Below are 23,919 nucleotides of genomic sequence, written 5' to 3'. Positions count from 1 at the left end.
GCATTTAAACAAAATGAAATATTTACACGAATCAGGCCTATATGGAACAATCAGCATGGAATCACACACAAATCACCATGTATAGTAAAGATGGATAACTACTTTAAGTTTTCCAGCTATGCCAACATGTAGCCTAATTTCAGACTTGGTTACTGCTGGTGGTGTAAAGTAACTAAGTAAAAATACTTAAGTAGTTTTTTGGGTATCTGTGCTTTACTGTTTATAATTTGGACAACTTTTACTTTTTCTCCACTAGGTTCCTAAAGAAAATATGTACATTTTACTCAAATGCTCAGACAGGACAGCAATATGGTCCAATTCACGCACTTATCAATATAATGCATTGTCATCCCTACTGCCTCTGATCTGGCAGACATAGTAAACACAAATACTGCTTTTGTCAATTGTGTTGGAGTGTGCCCTGGCTGTCTGTAAATCATGCAGTCAGATTTACTTAATGTAAGTAGTTTGATGTACAGGATTAACTTTTTACTTTTACTCAAGTATGACAATTGTGTACTTTTTCCACCACTGTACTTAAGTACATTTAAAACCAGATACTTTTGGGGACATTTACTTGAGTCCTTTTCTATTAAGGTATCTTTACTTTTATTCAAGTATAACAATTGAGAACTTTTTCCACCACTGGTTACTGCTGCTATGCTTAATGCCAAACATATATTATTCGTTTTATACCAATCATTGGCTGTGTGTCTGCATGTGTGTTTTTCTGTTTTTCCTAAAACAAAATGTTGTTCATATTGCCTGTTCCAGAGGGGAAGTTGTCTTTGTATGCTCATGTGACCAGGTAGGTGCAATAACTGCACAGATGATGTCATGATGGTGTTATGTCCTCAGCATGTCAGTCTCTCTGACAGTTAGGTTAGGTTGTCCTCTGATGTTCATTCCCTTGTCACTCTCTCTCTGCCCCTCCCCTTTCTCTCTCTCTATCTGGCCAGATGAAATGTGCCTGTATGCAGATCTGTTCAGTAGTCTATAATTTCCAGCTGTGGTGAATCCTCTGGTTAGCAGCACAGCCTCGGGCCTTAGGCTTAGCTAGGCTGCCTCAATAACGTCACATGAAAAACTGCTGAGTGTGTGTGTGACATGCCTCCCCCCCCCCCCCCATCTCTCAGTGATGTGGTAGCAGGCAGCAGTATGCCGTACATGGACAGACAGAACCGTGTGTGTGGCTTTCTAGACATCGAGGAGAAAGAGAGCAGCAACCGCTTCCAGAGACGCTATTTGATACTGGACACACAGGGCAACACACTGCTGTGGTACATGGACAACCCCCAGGTACACACAAACACGCACATCATACTGCCTGTACAAACACACATGATCTCTGATGTGTCTGAGGCAGAGTTGGGCAGAGTGTGTTCAGATAGTGGTTGTGTTCCGCCACTAGCAGAGTAGAAACACACCTCCTATAGAGGAAGTGAGACTAGGAGTAGAAGGCTTCTCTGTGTCTTTAACTATCTCTGCCTGCAGAAGTGTTTGTTATATTGAGTGTTGTGTTACTGTGTTTATTACATTGGTGTGTTGTATCACTGCCTGTAGAACCTGCCCAGTGGAGCGAACGCAGTCGGGAGTCTGCAGCTGACATATATCTCCAAGGTAACAACACCCTAAAACAGATGACTTATTAAGGGCAATGTTTTTGACTAATTCCAGACTCTCATCTTCTCTCTTTTGTCTTCTCCTCCTCTGTTTGGGGGTTAGGTGAGCGAGGCCACAGGGAAACAGAAGCCCAAGACTGAGTTCTGCTTTGGTGAGTCAACGTGTGTGTGTGTGTGGTGTGTGTGTGTGTGTGTGTGTGTGTGTGTGTGTGTGTGTGTGTGTGTGTGTGTGTGGTCTCATGGCCCTGGTGAAACACGTACAGTAAAATGTGTTCCTATGTTTATCATACCTGTTCTGTCCTCTTTGCAGTGACCTCTGTATTTATGTTCTGTATTGCTATATAATATTATATATTTATATGTACAGTACCAGTCAAGAGTTTGGACACATCTACTCATTCAAGGGTTTTTCTTTATTTTTACTATTTTCTACATTGTAGAATAATAGTGAAGACATCAAAACTATGAAATAACACATATAGAATTTATATTTTATATTTGAGATTCTTCAAAGTAGCCACCCTTTGCCTTGATGACAGCTTTGCACACTCTTGACATTCTCTCAACCAGCTTCATGAGGTAGTCACCTGCAATGCATTTCAATTAACAGGTGTGCCTTGATAAGTTAATTTGTGTAATTTATTTCCTTCTTATTGCATTTGAGCCAATCAGTTGTGTTGTAACAAGATAGGGCTATCTTCTGTATACCACCCCTATCTAGTAAAAGTCCAAGTCCATATTATGGCAAGAACAGCTCAAATAAGCAAAGAGAAACGACAGTCCATCATTACTTTAAGACATGGTCAGTCAATCTGAAAAATTTCAACAACTTTGAAAGTTTCTTCAAGTGCAGTCGCAAAAACCATCAAGCACGATGATGAAACTGGCTCTCATGAGGACCACCACAGGAAAGGAAGACCCATAGTCACCTCTACTGCACTGGATACATTCATTAGAATTAACAGCCTCAGAAATTGCAGCCCAAATAAACTCAGCAAAAAAATAAACGGCCCTTTTTCAGGACCCTGTCTTCCAAAGATAATTGGTAAAAATCCAAATAACTTCACAGATCTTCATTGTAAAGGGTTTAAACACTGTTTCCTATGCTTGTTCAATGAACCATAAACAATTAATGAACCTGCACCTGTGGAATGGTTGTTAGGACACTAACAGCTTACAGACGGTAGACAAATAAGGTCACAGTTATGAAAACTTGAGACACTAAAGAGGCCTTTCTACTGACTCTGGAAAAAAAAAAAAAAAAAGATGTCCAGGGTCCCTGCTCATCTGCGTGAACGTGTCTTAGGCATGCTGCAAGGAGGCATGAGGACTGCAGATGTGGCCAGGGCAATAAATTGCAATGTCCATACTGTGAGACGCCTAAGACAGCGCTACAGGGAGACAGGACGGACAGCTGATCGTCCTCACAGTGGCCTCCCATGTGTAACAACACCTGCACAGGATCGGTACATCCGAACATCACACCTGCGGGACAGGTACAGGATGGCAACAACAACAGCCCGAGTTACACCAGGATCGCACAATACCTCCATCAGTGCTCAGACTGTCCGCAATAGGCTGAGAGAGGCTGGACTGAGGGCTTGTAGGCCTGTTGTAAAGCAGGTCCTCACCAGACATCACCAACAACAACGTCGCCTATGGGCACAAACCCACCGTTGTTGGACCAGACAGGACTGGCAAAAAGTGCTCTTCACTGACGAGTCGCGGTTTTGTCTCACCAGGGGTGATGGTCGGATTTGCGTTTATCATTGAAGGAATGAGCGTTACACCGAGGGCTGTACTCTGGAGCGGGATCGATTTGGAGGTGGAGGGTCCGTCATGGTCTGGGGCGGTGTGTCACAGCAACATCGGACAGAGCTTGTTGTCATTGCTTGTTGTCAGGCAATCTCAACGCTGTGCGTTACAGGGAAGACATCCTCTTCCCTCATGTGGTACCCTTCCTGCAGGCTCATCCTGACATGACCCTCCAGCATGACAATGCCACCAGCCATACTGCTCGTTCTGTGTGTGATTTCCTGCAAGACAGGAATGTCAGTATTCTGCCATGGCCAGCGAGGAGCCCGGATCTTAATTCCATCCGCTGTGCCCTCAACCGGCTGTTGCCGGACATCGGAGCAGACGCTTCTACTTACCCCGGCCTGCTAACTTTAAACACTGTGTCTTCGGCGTGCTAGCGTAGTAACAACTACGCCGCGGCTTCCCTGTTTCATCTATTGCTGTTCACTGGACCATATGATCACTTGGCTACATAGCTGATGCCTGCTGGACTGTTCATTTGTCACGGTACTCCATTTTGTTTATATATATATATCTCTGTCGGCCCTAGCCCTGAACTCAGGCCCTGTGTGTAGTTAACCGACCCTCTCTGCCCATTCATCGCCATTTTACCTGTTGTCTTAGTTGATTAGCTGTTGTCAACACGTTTGATTGCTTTTTGCCTCGCTTTATGTCTGTCTCAAATGTCAATATGCCTTGTATACTGTTGTTTAGGATATGTATCATTGTTTTAGTTTACAGTGGAGCCCCTAGTCCCACTCTACATGCCTCAGATTCCTCCTTTGTCCCACCCCCCACACATGCGGTGACCTCACCCAGTATAACCAGCACGTCCAGAGATGCAACCTCTCTTATCACTTACCTCCACTGTACCCGCACCCCACCATACCCCTGTCTGCACATTTATGCCCCGAATCTATTCTACCACGCCCAGAAATCTGCTCCTTTTATTCTCTGTCCCCAACGCACTAGACGACCAGTTTTGATAGCCTTTAGCCGTACCCTCATCCTACTCCTCCTCTGTTCCTTGGGTAATGTGGAGGTTAACCCAGGCCCTGCGTGTCCCCAGGCACTCTCGTTTGTTGACTTCTGTAATCGAAAAAGCCTTGGTTTCATGCATGTTAACATCAGAAGCCTCCTCCCTAAGTTTGTTTTACTCACTGCTTTAGCACACTACGCCAACCCTGATGTTCTTGCCATGTCTGAATCCTGGCTAAGGAAGGCCACCAAAAATTCTGAGATTTCCAAACCCAACTACAACATTTCCCGTCAAGATAGAACTGCCAAAGGGGGAGGAGTTAGCCTGCAAAGTTCTGTCATACTTTCCAGGTCTATACCCAAACAGTTGGAACTTTTAATTTTTAAAATGAATCTCTCCAGAAATAAGTCTCTCACTGTTGCCGCCTGTTATAGACCCCCCTCAGCTCCCATCTGTGCCCTGGACACCGTATGTGAATTGATTGCCCCTCATCTATCTTCAGAGTTCGTTCTGTTAGATGACCTAAACTGGGACATGCTTGACACCCCGGCCGTCCTACAATCTAAGCTAGATGCCCTCAATCTCACACAAATCATCAAGGAACCCACCAGGTACAACCCTAAATCCGTAAACATGGGCACCCTCATAGATATTATCCTGACCAACTTGCCCTCCAAATACACCTCTGCTGTTTTCAATCAGGATCTCAGCGACCACTACCTCATTGCCTGCATCCGCTATGGGTCCGCGGTCAAACGACCACCCCTCATCACTGTCAAACGCTCCCTAAAACACTCTGCGAGCAGGCCTTTCTAATCGACCTGGCCCGGGCATCCTGGAAGGATATTGACCTCATCCCATCAGTCGAGGATGCCTGGTCGTCTTTAAAAGTAATTTCCTCACCATCTTAAATAAGCATGCCCCTTTCAAAAAATGTAGAAATAAGAACAGATATAGCCCTTGGTTCACTCCAAACCTGACTGCCCTTGACCAGCACAAAAACATCCTGTGGCGGACTGCAATAGCATCAAATAGTCCCCGCGATATGCAACTGTTCAGGGAAGTCAGGAACCAATACACACAGTCAGTTAGGAAAGCAAAGGCTAGCTTTTCCAAACAGAAATTTGCATCCTGTAGCTCTAACTCCAAAAAGTTTTGGGACACTGTAAAGTCCATGGAGAACAAGAGCACCTGCTCCCAGCTGCCCACTGCTCTGAGGCTAGGTAACACGGTCACCACCGATAAATCCATGATAATCGAAAATTTCAATAAGCATTTCTCTATGGCTGGCCATGCTTTCCTCCTGGCTACCCCAACCCCGGCCAACAGCTCCGCCCTCCCCCGCAGCTACTTGCCCGAGCCTCCCCAGCTTCTCCTTCACCCAAATCCAGATAGCTGATGTTCTGAAAGAGCTGCAAAACCTGGACCCGTACAAATCAGCTGGGCTAGACAATCTGGACCCTCTCTTTCTAAAACTATCCACCGCCATTGTTGCAACCCCTGTTAACCAGTCTGTTCAACCTCTCTTTTGTATCGTCCGAGATCCCTAAAGATTGGAAAGCTGCCGCAGTCATCCTCTTCTAAGGGGGTGACACTCTAGACCCATACTGTTATAGACCTATATCCATCCTGCCCTTCCTCTCTGAAGTCTTCAAAAGCCAAGTTAATAAACAGATCACTGACCATTTCGAATCCCACAGTACCTTCACCGCTGTGCAATCCGGTTTCCGAGCTGGTCACGGGTGCACCTCAGCCACGCTCAAGGTACCAAACATTATCATAACCGCCATCGATAAAAAACAGTACTGTTCAGCCGTCTTCATCGACCTGGCCAAGGCTTTCGACTCTGTCAATCACCGTATTCTTATCGGCAGACTCAATAGCCTTGGTTTCTCAAATGACTGCCTCACCTGGTTCACCAACGACTTTGCAGACAGAGTTCAGTGTGTCAAATCGGAGGGCCTGTTGTCCGGACCTCTGGCAGTCTCTATGAGGGTACCACAGGGTGCAATTCTCGGGCCGACTCTTTTCTCTGTATATATATCAATGATGTCGCTCTTGCTGCAGGTGATTCCCTGATCCACCTCTACACAGACGACACCATTCTGTATACATCTGGCCCTTCTTTGGACACTGTGTTAACTAACCTCCAAACGAGCTTCAATGCCATACAACACTCCTTCCATGGCCTCCAACTGCTCTTAAATGCTAGTAAAACCAAATGCATGCTTTTCAACCGTTTGCTGCCCGCACCCGCCCGCCCGACTAGCATCACTACCCTGGACGGTTCTGACCTAGAATATGTGGACAACTACAAATACCTAGGTGTCTGGCTAGACTGTAAACTCTCCTTCCAGACTCATATTAAACATCTCCAATCCAAAATCAAATCTAGAATCGGCTTTCTATTTCGCAACAAAGCCTCCTTCACTCACGCCGCCAAACTTACCCTAGTAAAACTGACTATTCTACCTATCCTCGACTTCGGCAATGTCATCTACAAAATAGCTTCCAATACTCTACTCAGCAAACTGGATGCAGTCTATCACAGTACCATCCGTTTTGTTACCAAAGCCCCTTATACCACCCACCACTGCGACCTGTATGCCTTAGTCGGCTGGCCCTCGCTACATATTCGTCGCCAGACCCACTGGTTCCAGGTCATCTATAAGTCTATGCTAGGTAAAGCTCCGCCTTATCTCAGCTCACTGGTGACGATAACAACACCCACCCGTAGCACACGCTCCAGCAGGTATATCTCACTGGTCATCCCCAAAGCCAACACCTCCTTTGGCCGCCATTCCTTCCAGTTCTCTGCTGCCAGTGACTGGAACGAATTGCAAAAATCGCTGAAGCTGGAGACTTATTCCCTCACTAACTTTAAACATCAGCTATCTGAGCAGCTAACCGATCGCTGCAGCTGTACATAGTTCATCTGTAAATAGCCCACCCAATCTACCTACCTCATCCCCATATTGTTTTTATTTACTTTTCTGCTCTTTTGCACACCAGTATCTCTACTTGCACATCATCATCTGCTCATTTATCACTCCAGTGTTATTCTGCTCAATTGTAATTACTTCGCTACTATGGCCTATTTATTGCCTACCTCCTCACGCCATTTGCACACACTGTATATAGACTTTCTTTTTTTCTATTGTGTTATTGACTGTACACTTGTTTATTCCATGTGTAACTCTGTGTTGTTTGTGTCGCACTGCTTTGCTTTATCTTGGCCAGGTCGCAGTTGTAAATGAGAACTTGTTCTCAACTAGCTTACCTGGTTAAATAAAGGTGAAATAATAAAAATAAAAAAAATCTTAATCCCATTGAGCACGTCTGGGACCTGTTGGATCGGAGGTTGAGGGCTAGGGCCATTCCCCCCAGAAATGTCTGGGAACTTGCAGTTGCCTTGGTGGAAGAGTGGGGTAACATCTCACAACAAGAACTGGCAAATCTGGTGCAGTCCATAAGGAGGAGATGCACTGCAGTACTTAATGCAGCTGGTTGCCACACCAGATACTGACTATTACTTTTGATTTTGATTTTGATTTTTTTCCCCCTTTGTTCAGGGACACAATCAATTTCTGTTAGTCACATGTCTATGGAACTTGTTCAGTTTATGTCTCAGTTGTTGAATCTTATGTTCATACAAATATTTACACATGTTAAGTTTGCTGAAAATAAACACAGTTGACAGTGAGAGGATGTTTCTTTTTTTGCTGAGTTTATATACTTCACAGAGTTCAAGTAGATAAAAAAACATGAGCTGGCGCACACACAGAATAGAAGTTTGTGTAGAGGTGCTGACTAACGGCGAATAAGCTATCAAAATAAAGTCACAGAGTTCAAGTAACATCAACTGTTCAGAGGAGACTGTGTGAATCAGGCCTTCATGGTCGAATTGTTGCAAAGAACTACTAAAGGACACCAATAAGCAGAAGAGACTTGCTTGGGCCAAGAAAGATGACAGACTGAGTCCACATTTTAGATGGTGTTTCCAACCACCGTGTCTTTGTGAGATGCAGAGTAGGTGAACAGATGATCTCCGCATGTGTGGTTCCCACCGTGAAGCATGGAGGAGGAGGTGTGGGTGTGCTTTGCTGGTGACACTGTCAGTGATTTATTTAGAATTCAAGTCACACTTAACCAGCATGGGTACCACAGCGTTCTGCAGCAATACGCCATCCCATCTGGTTAGTGGGACTCTCATTTGTTTTTCAACAGGACAATGATCCAACACACCTCCAGGCTGTGTAAGGGCTATTTTACCAAGAAAGAGAGTGATGGAGTGCTGCCTCAGGTGACCTGGCCTCCACAATCACCCAAACTCATCCCAATTGAGATGGTTTGGGCTGAGTTGGACCGCAGCTTCACCTGGAATGCAGAGTGGAGGAAAAGCAACAAACAAGTGCTCTGCATATGTGGGAACTCCTTCAAGACTGTTGGAAAAGCATTCCAGATGAAGCTGGTTGAGAGAATGCCAAGTGTGCAAAGCTGTCTTCAAGGCAAAGGGTGGCTACTTTGAATTATCTAAAATCTAAAATATATTTAGATTTGTTTAACACTTTTTTTGGTTTATATATTATGTGTGTGTGTGTGTGTGTGTGTGTGTGTGTGTGTGTTATTTCATAGTTTTGATGTCTTCACTATTATTCTACAATGTAGAAAATAGCAAAAATAAAGAAAAACCCTTGACTGAGTAGGTGTGTCCAAACTTTTAAATAGTACTGTATATCACTATGTCTGCAGTGATCAATGCAGTATCTCGGCGGTATTTCCTCCAAGCCAACGATGCTGCTGACCTCAGAGACTGGGTCATTGCTCTCAACAAAGCCACCAAGATCACTGTGAGTACCCCAACTCATGTAGCATCAAATCAACTTTTACATTCAGACATCTAATCAAAACACGTATAATGTTCCATCAAACTGAGACTTAGCGATATTAAGTTGCCACAACCAGCACTGCATATGTTGCAGATGAGCGTGATGCAAGACAATGCACTCCCCAGAGCCGCTGGAAAACATGTGGCGAGACAGCATCTGCCCCAGTACTTTTCAATCTCACGCCACTTTCAAAGCAGCAGCACCAACCAGGCCAGTAACTTCTCAGCACATTTTTGCCTTCCAGTTCAGCATCTACCTGCTCTGTCGCCGTCTACCATTGAAAACCATTGAAGACGACACACAGAAAGTTGTACTGTTTGTATTTGAGCAATATGATTGGCCGTTCATTCAAGCACCACTACGCTCCCGCGAGTCACCACTTCTCGAGCAGTACAGAAGTTGATGGCTACATTCACAACGCAGATGCGAGCAGTCCTGAGCAAAAATAAGCGCCCATCAATCTACTCGCTGAGCTTATTTATTTTAGGGAAAGTGATTTACAAAAGTAAACTTTCAATAGTGAACATATTAGCAATATGCTGGCTACTGTTGATAGTCTGTATAAAGAAAGATACAAAAAGACACCTAGCATTGGTCTTGGCTAGCCAGTCAATGTCTATTTTGGAATGTTTGTTTTAAAGGGGCAGCATCCTATTTTGAGATGTGAAAGACCCCAGAAAAGACACGTAACGAATTTTGCCAAACCACTTTAGAACCAATGGTGTCACCTTTGGCACTCACAGAGTATCACAGACCATCTTCTGCCAGCTTGCTACCCATGGCCCGGCTAGCTGTCTGAATCGCCGTGATCCCAACCAACCTCACTACTCACTGGACCCTTATGATCACTCGGCTAAGCATGCCTCTCCTTAATGTCAATATGCCTTGTCCATTGCTGTTCTGGTTAGTGTTTATTGGCTTATTTCACTGTAGAGCCTCTAGCCCTGCTCATTATACCTTATCCAACCTTTCAGTTCCACCACCCACACATGTGATGACATCACCTGGTTTCAATTATGTTTCTAGAGACAATATCTCTCTCATCATCACTCAATGCCTAGGTTTACCTCCACTGTATTCACATCCTACCATACCTTTGTCTGTACATTATACCTTGAAGCTATTTTATCGCCCCCAGAAACCTGCTCCTTTTACTCTCTGTTCCGGACGTCCTAGACGACCAATTCTCATAGCTTTTAGCTGTACCTTTATCCTACTCCTCCTCTGTTCCTCTGGCGATGTAGATGTGAATCCAGGCCCTGCAGTTCCTAGCTCCACTCCTATTCCCCAAGCGCTCTCTTTTGATGACTTCTGTAACCGCAATAGCCTTGGTTTCATGCATGTTAACATTAGAAGCCTCCTCCCTAAGTTTGTTTTATTCACTGCTTTAGCACACTCTGCCAACCCGGATGTCCTAGCCGTGTCTGTATCCTGGCTTAGGAAGACCACCAAAAATGTTGAACCAGGAACAGATATAGCCCTTGGTTCTCTCCAGACCTGACTGCCCTTAACCAACACAAAAACATCCTGTGGCGTTCTGCATTAGCATCGAACAGCCCCCGTGATATGCAGCTTTTCAGGGAAGTTAGAAACCAATATAGGCAGTTAGAAAAGCCAAGGCTAGCTTTTTCAATCAGAAATTTGCTTCCTGCAACACAAACTCAAAAAAGTTCTGGGACACTGTAAAGTCCATGGAGAATAAGAGCACCTCCTCCCAGCTGCCCACTGCACTGAGGATAGGAAACTCTGTCACCACCGATAAATCCACTATAATTGAGAATTTCAATAAGCATTTCTCTACGGCTGGCCATGCTTTCCACCTGGCTACCCCTACCCCGGTCAACAGCACTGAACCCCCCACAGCAACTCGCCCAAGCCTTCCCCATTTCTCCTTCTCCCAAATCCAGTCAGCTGATGTTCTGAAAGAGCTGCAAAATCTGGACCCCTTACAAATCAGCCGGGCTAGACAATCTGGACCCTTTCTTTCTAAAATGATCTGCCAAAATTGTTGCAACCCCTATTACTAGCCTGTTCAACCTCTCTTTCGTGTCGTCTGAGATTCCCAAAGATTGGAAAGCAGCTGCGGTCATCCCCCTCTTCAAAGGGGGGGGGGGACATTCTTGACCCAAACTGCTACAGACCTACATCTATCCTACCCTGCCTTTCTAAGGTCTTCGAAAGCCAAGTCAACAAACAGATTACCGACCATTTCGAATCCCACCGCACCTTCTCCGCTATGCAATCTGGTTTCAGAGCTGGTCATGGGTGCACCTCAGCCACGTTCAAGGTCCTATACGATATCTTAACCGCCATCGATAAGAAACAATACTGTGCAGCCGTATTCATTGACCTGGCCAAGGCTTTCGACTCTGTCAACCACCACATCCTCATCGGCAGACTCAATAGTCTTGGTTTCTCAAATGATTGCCTCGCCTGGTTCACCAACTACTTCTCTGATAGAGTTCTGTGTATCAAATCGGACCTCTGGCAGTCTCTATGGGGGTGCCACAGGGTTCAATTCTTGGGCCGACTCTTTTCCCTGTATACATCAATGATGTCGCTCTTGCTGCTGGTGAGTCTCTGATTCACCTCTATGCAGACGACACCATTCTATATACTTCTGGCCCTTCTTTGGACACTGTGTTAACAACCCTCCAGACGAGCTTCAATGCCATACAACTCTCCTTCCGTGGCCTCCAACTGCTCTTAAAAACAAGTAAAACTAAATGCATGCTCTTCAACCGATCGCTGCCTGCACCTGCCCGCCCGTCCAGCATCACTACTCTGGACGGTTCTGACTTAGAATATGTGGACAACTACAAATACCTAGGTGTCTGGTTAGACTGTAAACTCTCCTTCCAGACTCACATCAAACATCTCCAATCCAAAGTTAAATCTAGAATTGGCTTCCTATTTCGCAACAAAGCATCCTTCACTCATGCTGCCAAACATGCCCTCGTAAAACTGACCATCCTACCGATCCTCAACTTCAGCGATGTCATTTACAAAATAGCCTCCAATACCCTACCCAATAAATTGGATGCAGTCTATCACAGTGCCATCCGTTTTGTCACCAAAGCCCCATATACTACCCACCACTGCGACCTATACGCTCTCGTTGGCTGGCCCTCGCTTCATACTCGTCGCCAAACCCACTGACTCCAGGTCATCTACAAGACCCTGCTAGGTAAAGTCCCCCCTTATCTCAGCTCGCTGGTCACCATAGCAGCACCCACCTGTAGCACGCGCTCCAGCAGGTATATCTCACTGGTCACCCCCAAAGCCAATTCCTCCTTCGGCCGCCTCTCCTTCCAGTTCTCTGCTGCCAATGACTAGAACGAACTACAAAAATCTCTGAAACTGGAAACACTTATCTCCCTCACGAGCTTTAAGCACCAGCTGTCAGAGCCGCTCACAGATTACTGCACCTGTACATAGCCCATCTATAATTTAGCCCAAACAACTACCTCTTCCCCTACTGTATTTATTTATTTAGCTCCTTTGCACCCCATTATTTCTATTTCTACTTTACACTTTCTTCCACTACAAATCTACCATTCCAGTGTTTTACTTGCTATATTGTATGTACTTCGCCACCATGGCCTTGTTTTGCCTTTACCTCCCTTCTCACCTCATTTGCTCACATTGTATATAGACTTATGTTTCTACTGTATTATTGACTGTATATTTGTTTTACTCCATGTGTAACTCTGTGTTGTATGTGTCAAGCTGCTTTGCTTTATCTTGGCCAGGTCGCAGTTGTAAATGAGAACTTGTTCTCAACTTGCCTACCTGGTTAAATAAAGGTGAAATAAAAAAATTTGAAAAATCTGCACGGATGCGCTTCAATAGCTACAACCTGATTGCTGAGAATCAGAAAGACCGGAGAAGTTTATTTTTGCATTTCACTACTCTTGGTTATTGTGGAAATGGGCCTAACATTGCTGTTTACTTCGTGCATACAGTTGTGCTGTAATATATTGGCACCCATGCACTTTACAATGAAGTGGTATGGAGCTGAATGTTCAGTTTTCTCTTCTCAAAACTGGTTGAATGGTTATTTTTACCTTGTAGGCTCCTGCAACTGTTGTTGTGTATTAGATATTACTGCACTGTTGGAGCACACACACACACACACACACACACTAAAATATGAGGAAATGGTGAAACAGGACAGTGGGAGTTGTTTTGAGGTTTCAGATAGCAGATTCATATCAAATCAAATGTTATTTGTAACATGCGTCGAACACAACAGACCTTACCGTGAAATTCTTACGAACAAGCCCTTAACCAACAATGCATAGTAAGAAAATATTTGCTAAATAAACTAAAGTAAAAAAAGTAACACAATAAAATAACAATAACGAGTCTATGTACAGGGAGTACCGAGTCAATGTACGGGGTCATATTTACATTTAGGTAAGAAAAGTGTGTGTGTTGAAACTTATATCCAGCCAGCTTTCCACAAACACTGTTTTAACAGACTGCTGATGTTTGTGCTGTGGAGCTGCACTATAGAACACACACATGTAAACTTCTCGACCACACATTTTTTTGGGGGGGGGGTCAGAGAGTTTAATGCTGAGTCATGGAGGTCATAAGGCCTGTAACTCCTCCCCTCCACACCACTACAGAAGGCTGAGAACAGCAGTTAGTGATTACATCCCAATAATCTCTTTTCTCTCTCTCTTTTTCTCCTGAAGTGTGTACTTGTTCACCACTTCACACAAATGTTTAAGCATTGGATTGGTATAGGCACGGCCTAGTGGGAGTTTTCATATACCAGTCATTTTGTTTTCAATCCATGAAAGGAGGTGAACAAGTGCACACTTCGGGAGAAAGGAGAAATTATTGGGACCTGTGACCCAATAGTCATCACTGTGTTTGGCTCTGTGAGGCTAGAGTGTGGTGCTACTCTGTTTCTTCTGTATTGTCACCTGCTCTCACACAGGAAACACAGATGCTCTCTCTATTCCACTTCCTCTTTGGCTCCCCCTGAAGAAACCCTGTAGGCCTACATGTGGGCCATGTTTATCTCACATATCTTGTTTATCACTCCAGAAATATGTTATATTATAGTTTCATGGTTTATCAATAAGTGAAAGTTAATGATAATGTATTGTTGGATAAATGCTAAATGCTAGCTATGGGTTTGACTTAATGCTCAAACTGTTGTTTTCTGTAGGTCCCGAAAGCTGGACCTCTCCAGCCCAGGACAGAGGTTTCTATGGTAACCGGTGAGGCAGGGGGTAAGAGGCAGGCCTATAAGACTGAGATCATCGGGGGAGTGGTGGTGCACACCCCCATGTACCAGGTACTATGTTCTAGTCCAAACGCACCATTGCCATGGTGACCGTGTTGGTGATTGTGATAATGGTGGTGATGACAATGGAGGATGATGATGTACAGTGATGGTGATAATAATGATGATTGTGTGTGTGTTGCAGAATGAGGGGGAGGAGATGGAGGTAGGGGACAGGAAGGTCAACACTGTAGGCAGTAGACCAGGCGTGCTGAGGTGTGGCTACTGTGTCAAACAGGGTAACATGGTGAGTACAAACGCACACTAGCAACGGTCATCAAAATTGTTCAAAGGTTTTAATAAATGCAACAGTTGGACAATGGATGAAGATACTCCAAACCTTTTGGAATTTTTATAATCCATCAGATATTGACAGAATTATAGCACAAAACATTTTACTGCCACGGACAAATAATGAACTTCAGGGATTTTGGTGGGAATTCAGGTCTTCAATTTATTGTAAAATTTCACTTTTATTTACTCATATACATTTTATAATGGTATTAGGTATTTGTAAAAATATGTTGTGCCTCATTTGCATAAATACACTGGGTGTATTTGAATAGATTAACATAAACGGGTGGCATAGGGCTGTAACCACAACTTGCTCTGTGTAGGTCTACCTGCTCGACAATTATCTCATTCCAAAATCATGGGCATTAATATGGAGTTGTACCCCCATTTGCTGCTACAACAGCCTCCACTCTTCTGGGAAGACTTTCCACTCGATGTTGGAACATTGCTGCAGGGACTTGCTTCCATTCAGCTACGAGCATTAGTGAGGTTGGGCGATTTAGACCTGGCTCGCAGTCGGAGTTCCAATTCATCCCAAAGGTGTTCGATGGGGTTGAGGTCAGGGCTCTGTGCATGCCAGTCAAATTCTTCCACACCGATCTCTACTAACCATTTCTGTATGGACCTCGCTTTGTGCACGGGGGCATTGTCATGCTGAAACAGGATAAGGCCTTCCCCAAACTTGCCACAAAGTTGGAAGCACAGAATCGTCTAGAATGTCATTGTATGCTGTAGCATTAAGATTTCACTTCACTGGAACCTAGGGGCCTAGCCCGAACCATGAAAAACAGCCTCGGAGCATTATTCATCCTCCACCAAACTTTACAGTTGGCACTATGCATTCGGCAGGTAGCGTTCTCCTGGCATCCGCCAAACCCAGATTTGTCCGTTGGACTGCCAGATGTAGAAGCGTGATCACTCCAGACAATGCGTTTCCACTGCTCCAGAGTCCAATGGAGGCGAGCTTTACACCAGTCCAGCCGACGCTTGGCATTGCGCATGGTGATCTTAGTGAAGGATGGTGAAGCTCCCGACTAACAGTTCTTGTGCTGACGTTGCTTCCAGAGGCAGTTTGGAACTCTGTAGTGAGTGTTGCAACCGATGACAGATGATTTTTACGCGTTACTCGTTTCAGCAGTCCCATTCTGTGAGGTTGTATGGCCTACCATTTTGAGGCTGTGCCGCTGTTGCTCGTAGACGTTTCCACTTCACAATAACAGCACTTACATTTGACCGGGGCAGCTCAAGCAGGGCAGACATTTGACGAACTGACTTGTTGGAAAGGTGGCATCCTATGACGGTGCCACGTTAAAGGTCACTGAGCTGATTTTATATACCTGTCAGCAACTGGTCTGGATGAAATAGCTGAATCCACTAATTTGAAAGGGTGTACACATACTTTTGTGTATGTACAGTGCATTCGGAAAGCATTCAGACCCCTTGACTTTTTCCACATTTTGTTACTTTATAGCCTTATTCTAAAATTGATTGAATCACTTTGTCCCTCAATCTACACACAATGCCCCATAATGACATAGAGAAAACATGTTTTTAGAAATGTTTGCACATTTATTAAAATAAAAAAAAACAGACCTTATTTACATAAGTATTCAGACCCATTTCTATGTAACTCAATTGAGCTCAGATGCATCCTGTTTCCATTGATAATCCTTGAGATGTTTCTACAACTTGATTGGAGTCCATCTGTGGTAAATTCAATTGATTGGACATGATTTGTAAAGGTACACCTGTCTATATGAGGTCCCACAATTGACAGTGCATGTCAGAGCAAAAACCAAGCCATGAGGTCGAAGGAATTGTCCGTAGAGCTCCGAGACAGGATTGTGTCGAAGCACAGATCTGGGGAAGGGTACCAAAACGTTTCTGCAGCATTGAAGGTCCCCAAGAACACAGTGGCCTCCATCATTCTTAAATGGAAGAAGTTTGGAACCACCAAGACTCTTCCTAGAGCTGGCTGCCCAGCCCAACTGATCAATCGGGGGAGAAGGTTCCTTGGTCAGGGAGGTGACCAAGAACCTGATGGTAACTCTAACAGAGCTATAGAGTTCCTCAGTGGAGATGGGAGAACCTTCCAGAAGGACAACCATCTTTGCAGCACTCCACCAATCAGGCCTTTATGGTAGTGGCCTGACTGAAGCCACTCCCCAGTAAAAGGCACATGACAGCCTGTTGGGAGTTTGCCAAAAGGCACCTGAAGGACTCTCAGACCATGAGAAACAAGATTCTCTGGTCTGATGAAACCATTGTACTCTTTGGCCTGAATGCCAAGCATCACATCTGGAGTAAACCTGGCATCATCCCTACGGTGAAGCATGGTGGTGACAGCATCATGCTGTGGGGATGTTTTTCAGCACCAGGGACTGGGAGGCTTGTCACGATCGAGACAAAGATGAACGGAGCAAAGTAGAGAGACCCTTGATGAAAACCTGCTCCTGAGCTCTCAGGACCTCAGACTGGAGGTTTACCTTTCAACAGGACAACGACCCTAAGCATACAGCCAATGCAATGCAGGAGTGGCTTCAGAAGTCTCTGAATGTCCTTGAGCGGCCCAGCCAGAGCCCGGACTTTAACCCGATCTAACCTCTCTGGAGAGACCTGAAAATAGCTGTGCAGCGATGCTCTCTATCCAACCTGACAGAACTTGAGAGGATCTGCAGAGATGAATGGGAGAAACTCCCCAAATACAGGTACACGAAGCTTGTAGATTCATACCCAAGAGGACTCGAAGCTGTAATCACTGCCAAAAGTGCTTCAACAAAGTATTCAATGAAGGGTCTGAATACTTGTAAATGTGATATTTCCGTTTTTTGGTTTGAATAAATTTGCATAAATATCTAAAAACCCGGTTTTCACTTTGTCGTTATGGAGTATTGTGTGTAGATTGATGAGGAAATAAATAAATGTAATCAATTTTAGAATAAGGCTGTAACGTAACAAAATGTGGAAAAATTCAAGGGGTCTGAATACTTTCCAAATACACTGTATACAGTAGTGTACTTTACATTGTTTGTGAGATCAGACATAATATCACTATAAACCGAGTGTTCATTTTCAGAAGTTGCTTTCATTTCGGCTCATCTCATTTGTAAACATTTCAATTGTATTAAATTATAAAGTTTTTCAATTTCACAAAAAATGTACACCCATCAAAATAACTTTATCTTTTGTGATGTAAGTGTTGAGAAGATGCGTTAAATCCCAGACTAAGCTTTAGTATTTACCGGGGTGTGTTTGACAGGTCATTACTAAACATTTACTGCGCTCGTAAAGTTAACTGGAAAAAATGAAAGCAACCAATCCAGCGAGATTGGTGACAATTGGATTTTCGACCCGTCAAACACAGGAAATAGATTTCTGAAAAAGACAGATCCTCAGGTAGGCTGAGCATGCACGTTGCTATATACATAGGGCTGGTGCGGTGATCGTATTACCATCACACCGGCGGCCACGAGTCATGAAGGCAGTCAAATTCCACATGACCGTTTAGTCACAGTAATTAGGCTTCTCCAAACTTTGCTGCTGCTGGTCATTAGCAGCCTACCAAACGTGCTAACTGCCTGGTACTCAGCACTCTATTGTCCCTCTAATCACTCTGACACCAATGCAAATGCATTCAAAAATCAAATCAAACACTTCATAAGAGCCCATGACCTCATGTTGTGCAACATTTCTATAGGCTATGCAATTGCGGGAGAAAACAGAGTGATGGCCTCTACTAAAAAGAGGAGGTTCCCATCAGCTTTCTATAGGCTAGGCCTGCTATATTTATTTCTCAACTTTCCTAATATTAAGAACATTGCATATATTTACAACGGGAGTATAGCCTACCTGGCTGGCATGAAAATAAACCATGTGGAAAAGCGTCCTCCAGTCACTGTAAGTGCATAGATGACATGTATTTTTTTCCCGCTGCCCCTGTTTCGATACAGGTCCATGATAATGGTCCATTCTAAATCAAAACAAATGTCACATATATTATTTAGCATGTGTAAAGACTAGAGTAAATCAGGAATAGGCTAATATTGTCACCTATCAGACTATCTCTTGTGAATGATGCCCAGCATAAGAAATAATGCTTTTTTTGCGACATTTTCTAATCATAGTCACACACCTCATGTAGCCTAGCCCATAGGCCTATATATACTGCTCAAAAAAATAAAGGGAACACTTAAACAACACATCCTAGATCTGAATGAAAGAAATAATCGTATTAAATACTTTTCTCTTTACATAGTTGAATGTGCTGACAACAAAATCACACAAAAATAATCAATGGAAATCCAATTTATCAACCCATGGAGGTCTGGATTTGGAGTCACACTCAAAATTAAAGTGGAAAACCACACTACAGGCTGATCCAACTTTGATGTAATGTCCTTAAAACAAGTCAAAATGAGGCTCAGTAGTGTGTGTGTGGCCTCCACGTGCCTCTATGACCTCCCTACAACGCCTGGGCATGCTCCTGATGAGGTGGCGGATGGTCTCCTGAGGGATCTCCTCCCAGACCTGGACTAAAGCATCCGCCAACTCCTGGACAGTCTGTGGTGCAACGTGGCGTTGGTGGATGGAGCGAGACATGATGTCCCAGATGTGCTCAATTGGATTCAGGTCTGGGGAATGGGCGGGCCAGTCCATAGCATCAATGCCTTCCTCTTGCAGGAACTGCTGACACACTCCAGCCACATGAGGTCTAGCATTGTCTTGCATTAGGAGGAACCCAGGGCCAACCGCACCAGCATATGGTCTCACAAGGGGTCTGAGGATCTCATCTCGGTACCTAATGGCAGTCAGGCTACCTCTGGTGAGCACATGGAGGGCTGTGCGGCCCCCCCAAAGAAATGCCACCCCACACCATGACTGACCCACCGCCAAACCGGTCATGCTGGAGGATGTTGCAGGCAGCAGAACGTTCTCCACGGCGTCTCCAGACTCTGTCACGTCTGTCACATGTGCTCAGTGTGAACCTGCTTCATCTGTGAAGAGCACAGGGCGCCAGTGGCGAATTTGCCAATCTTGGTGTTCTCTGGCAAATGCCAAACGTCCTGCACGGTGTTGGGCTGTAAGCACAACCCCCACCTGTGGACGTCGGGCCCTCATACCACCCTCATGGAGTCTGTTTCTGACCGTTTGAGCAGACACATGCACATTTGTGGCCTGCTGAAGGTCATTTTGCAGGGCTCTGGCAGTGCTCCTCCTGCACCTCCTTGCACAAAGGCAGAGGTAGCGGTCCTGCTGCTGGGTTGTTGCCCTCCTACAGCCTCCTCCACATCTCCTGATGTACTGGCCTGTCTCCTGGTAGCGCCTCCATGCTCTGGACACTACGCTGACAGACACAGCAAACCTTCTTGCCACAGCTCGCATTGATGTACCATCCTGGATGAGCTGCACTACCTGAGCCACTTGTGTGGGTTGTAGACTCCGTCTCATGCTACCACTAGAGTGAAAGCACCGCCAGCATTCAAAAGTGACCAAAACATCAGCCAGGAAGCATAGGAACTGAGAAGTGGTCTGTGGTCCCCACCTGCAGAACCACTCCTTTATTGGGGGTGTCTTGCTAATTGCCTATAATTTCCACCTGTTGTCTATTCTATTTGCATAACAGCATGTGAAATCTATTGGCAATCAGTGTTGCTTCCTAAGTGGACAGTTTGATTTCACAGAAGTGTGATTGACTTGGAGTTACATTGTGTTGTTTAAGTGTTCCCTTTATTTTTTTGAGCAGTATATTTTAATAAGGTTTCTATCACAACTAAAGTTGCCAAATAACTTCTTAAAATGAAGAACATTAATCCGCTTTACATGGGGTGTAGATCCTAGCTTGTGTGTGTATGTATGTATGTATGTATGTATGTATGTATGTATGTATGTATGTATGTATGTATGTATGTATGTATGTATGTATGTATGTATGTATGTATGTATGTATGTATGTATGTATGTATGTATGTGTGTATATGTATATGTGTATATATATATATACACACACACACACACACAAGTTAGGCTCTACACCCCATGTAAAGCGGATTAATGTGTTTCATTTTAAGAAGTTATTTGGCAACTTTAGTTGTGATACAAACCTTATTAAAATATATAGGCCTATGGGCTAGGCTACATGAGGTGTGTGACTATATGTTTGGGAAAGTTAATTTTCATCATAAAAATGCACCTTTATAATAAAAGCATTACACACATAATTGCATTTGCGGTCACTTTTGATAATGGTGTTTTTCGCTAATGGAACATTCGCGCTTATAGACTACTACCTTGTGCGCATTGCTGCGCTTATAATGTGAAGAAATAGCCTAATAGTTTATCAACATTTTAAGCTAAACGTTCTGATATTGTGTCAGCCACATTGCATTAAAAAGGATTGTTGATGCTAGTGGTTGTATTCATTTGGGATCTATCACATCCCACAACTGTTCCAGACTATGTTTGGAATATTTATTTCTTGCACAGAATAGAATAGGTAGACTTTTGTGCTATGGGGGATAGTAGATTCACATAGGCTAGTGCTTTTGCTGTTCGTTAGGCCTACTCATCTTGTTGGCTGATGAACTGTAAATGTGGACAGTTCATCCAATATCTTCAATATTCACCTCGGAATTGGATAAGGACACACACAGTTGCGTCCCTGATGTGTCTGTCTCTACTTGTAGCCTGTGAGAAAGACCCAATCACATGACAGAGAGGCTTCAGATTGCACAGCACACTCAGGGAGAAGGGCACAACGCAGCACTCCGGGTCGCAAAAGGCATGGATGTTTTAGGGTGCATTACGGCCACAAAGGGGATGCCGGCGCGAAATTCGAGGCATTATCAAGTACTTTTCAAATTGTGAATGAGAGACTGTTGGAGTGTGTACAACCTGCCAAAAAACAAAGAAGAGCTCATGCCTTTGAAGCTTTTTTCAAATCATCATTAGTCTCATCATGCAGCCTTAAATGTATTCAAAACATAGAGCCCAACATTTGTAGAACAACTAAAGTTAGATTAATAACTCTAAATTAAGCATATAGGAGTACCTATTTCTTTGTTAACCACTCAACATAGAATAGCCTAATGTGCACACTATTTATATTTTATTCAGCTTTGTTCAATTGTATTCTTCATACTAAAATAATGCCACGGAATTATAAACAAATCTTGTCTGGTAAATGAACTAGTGTAGCCCACAGCCATTTGGCATAGCCACATCAGGACCGAGTATGTATGTATGTGTGTGTGTGTGTGGACCACTCAGAGTATGCTATTATTTTCTTCTGAAATAGACTACATTTTCTTCATATCATGCTTCTTTAGACCTGTCTAAAATAATGGATTTATTGTATAGGCTATATTACATGGTTTTATTAGACTTTTTAAAATGGCTTGTAGGCTATGCTTGGAAGCCAGGAGATGCTAAATGTGTTTATGTTAATTAATGGTAAGTTACCCGAGAGACCGACAGTTATTTGCTTGACAATCACCGGCTGATGAAATGTCATGACCGATACAGGCCTACACACACACACACACACTTTTGAACTAATCAGTTGTATGTTTCAGAGGAAAAGCTGGAAAAGGCGTTTCTTCATGCTGGACAACAATTCTGTCAGTTACTACAAGTGTGAGACGGTGAGGTCATATCCTGTCTCTCCTCTCCTCTCTCTGTGAGTGGCTCTGGGTGGTAACTGTTGCTGTTTAAACTACAGTGGGTTGTAATTACAGATGTCCTCAAATGGCTTTGGGGAGTAAATTCAAACCAAGACAATACATTGTGGGAAAAACATGTGTCCTCCATGTTTAAGTCTTTGTTTCTGCTTTGGTGTGGTGTGTGTTTCAGTGTCCTGTGTGACAGATGTGTTTCTGTCAGTGGAACAGAGTAAAGCTCGGTGTTTCTCTGATGCACGATGGCATGTGTGTGTAACCTGTATTTGATATGTATTTCAGCATAAGGAGCCGCTAAGAGCGGTTCTTCTGAGAGACATTCAGAAGGTCCATGAATGTCTGGTCAAATCTGGGTGAGAGTCACACATATCTATTTAATCTATCTAATCTAATACACACACACACAAGCTCGCTGTTTTACCTAGTCATCTCTCTGTCAGGGACCTGCTGATGAGGGATAACCTGTTTGAGATTATCACCAGCTCCAGGGTTTTCTACGTCCAGGTAAGTGAGTGTGTACTTGTTTTCCTACCTCATCAGGACCCCAATGTCCTAACAATTCACCCAAATGTCTGTACAAGGTAGGAAAACAAGAACTTTAAGATTAAGGTTTAGGGTTTTGGGGTTTAGGGTTAAGGTTAAAAAAAAGTGTTGTTTTACAGGGTCAGCCATAGTAGTACGGCACTCCTGGAGCAAATTAGGGTTTGGTGCTTTGCTCAAGGGCACATCGACAGATTTTTCACCTGGTCAACTCGGGTATTTGAACCAGCGACCTTTTGGTTACTGGTCCAACGCTCTAACTGCTAGGCTACCTGCCTGGGGTTAAAGAAAATATGATTTTTAATGGTCAAACAAGTCCTGAAAGTTCTCAAATAAAGGTGTGTGTGTGTGTGTGTGTGTGTGTGTGCGTGTGTGCGTGTGTGTGTGTGTGTGTGTGTGTGTGGTCAGCTGGGCTTCCCTCTATGTTGACTACTTTCTGGTTTTATGCTCTGTTGCTCATGTGTGGCCTTAGTTCTGTTTTTGGACAAACGGAAAGTTTGTACAAACCCTAACCATAAAACAACATCTCTTGTCCCCCCATGGGAGAACAGCTGACTAGGGGCAGGGGCCTTAGATCAGAGAGAGGTAACTGTGTGTGTGCTTACTTTGTTGTATAAGCATAATGTGTAAGCGTGTGCTGGTTTTGTTGCAGACAGACACTCCAGAGGACATGCAGGGCTGGATCAGAGACATTGAGGGGAAGATACAGGACTTCAGAGGCCCGGGCAAGGTAAAGGTGGATTTAAATTCCACTTACAGTTCCGACCAGTACTATTAGTGGTCCTGCATCCACGCCCATACAATTGTCATTGCACAACAGGGA

The 23,919-nt window shown here is 44.1% G+C and overlaps 1 protein-coding gene across 1 annotated transcript in view; it reads left to right on the top strand.

Annotated features, from left to right (window-relative positions):
* The window catches only part of LOC106580294 (pleckstrin homology domain-containing family A member 2), a 30,130-nt gene that overhangs the window by 759 nt on the left and 5,452 nt on the right, over window positions 1-23,919 (top strand). Inside the window, exons 2-11 of the mRNA XM_014161145.3 lie at window positions 1,137-1,299; window positions 1,564-1,620; window positions 1,726-1,774; window positions 9,151-9,248; window positions 14,473-14,601; window positions 14,735-14,836; window positions 22,455-22,523; window positions 22,839-22,909; window positions 22,997-23,060; window positions 23,749-23,826. Of these exons, the coding sequence (XP_014016620.1) occupies window positions 1,159-1,299; window positions 1,564-1,620; window positions 1,726-1,774; window positions 9,151-9,248; window positions 14,473-14,601; window positions 14,735-14,836; window positions 22,455-22,523; window positions 22,839-22,909; window positions 22,997-23,060; window positions 23,749-23,826 (858 nt within the window). The 5' untranslated portion in view covers window positions 1,137-1,158. The remainder of the gene's footprint in view (window positions 1-1,136; window positions 1,300-1,563; window positions 1,621-1,725; window positions 1,775-9,150; window positions 9,249-14,472; window positions 14,602-14,734; window positions 14,837-22,454; window positions 22,524-22,838; window positions 22,910-22,996; window positions 23,061-23,748; window positions 23,827-23,919) is intronic.

This window comes from Salmo salar, chromosome 20 (assembly GCF_965601325.2).
Source record: "Salmo salar chromosome 20, fSalSal1, whole genome shotgun sequence".
Classification (NCBI taxonomy): domain Eukaryota; kingdom Metazoa; phylum Chordata; class Actinopteri; order Salmoniformes; family Salmonidae; genus Salmo; species Salmo salar.
The sequence above is the reverse complement of the archived record's forward strand: the minus strand, read 5'-3'. Positions and strand labels throughout refer to the sequence as shown.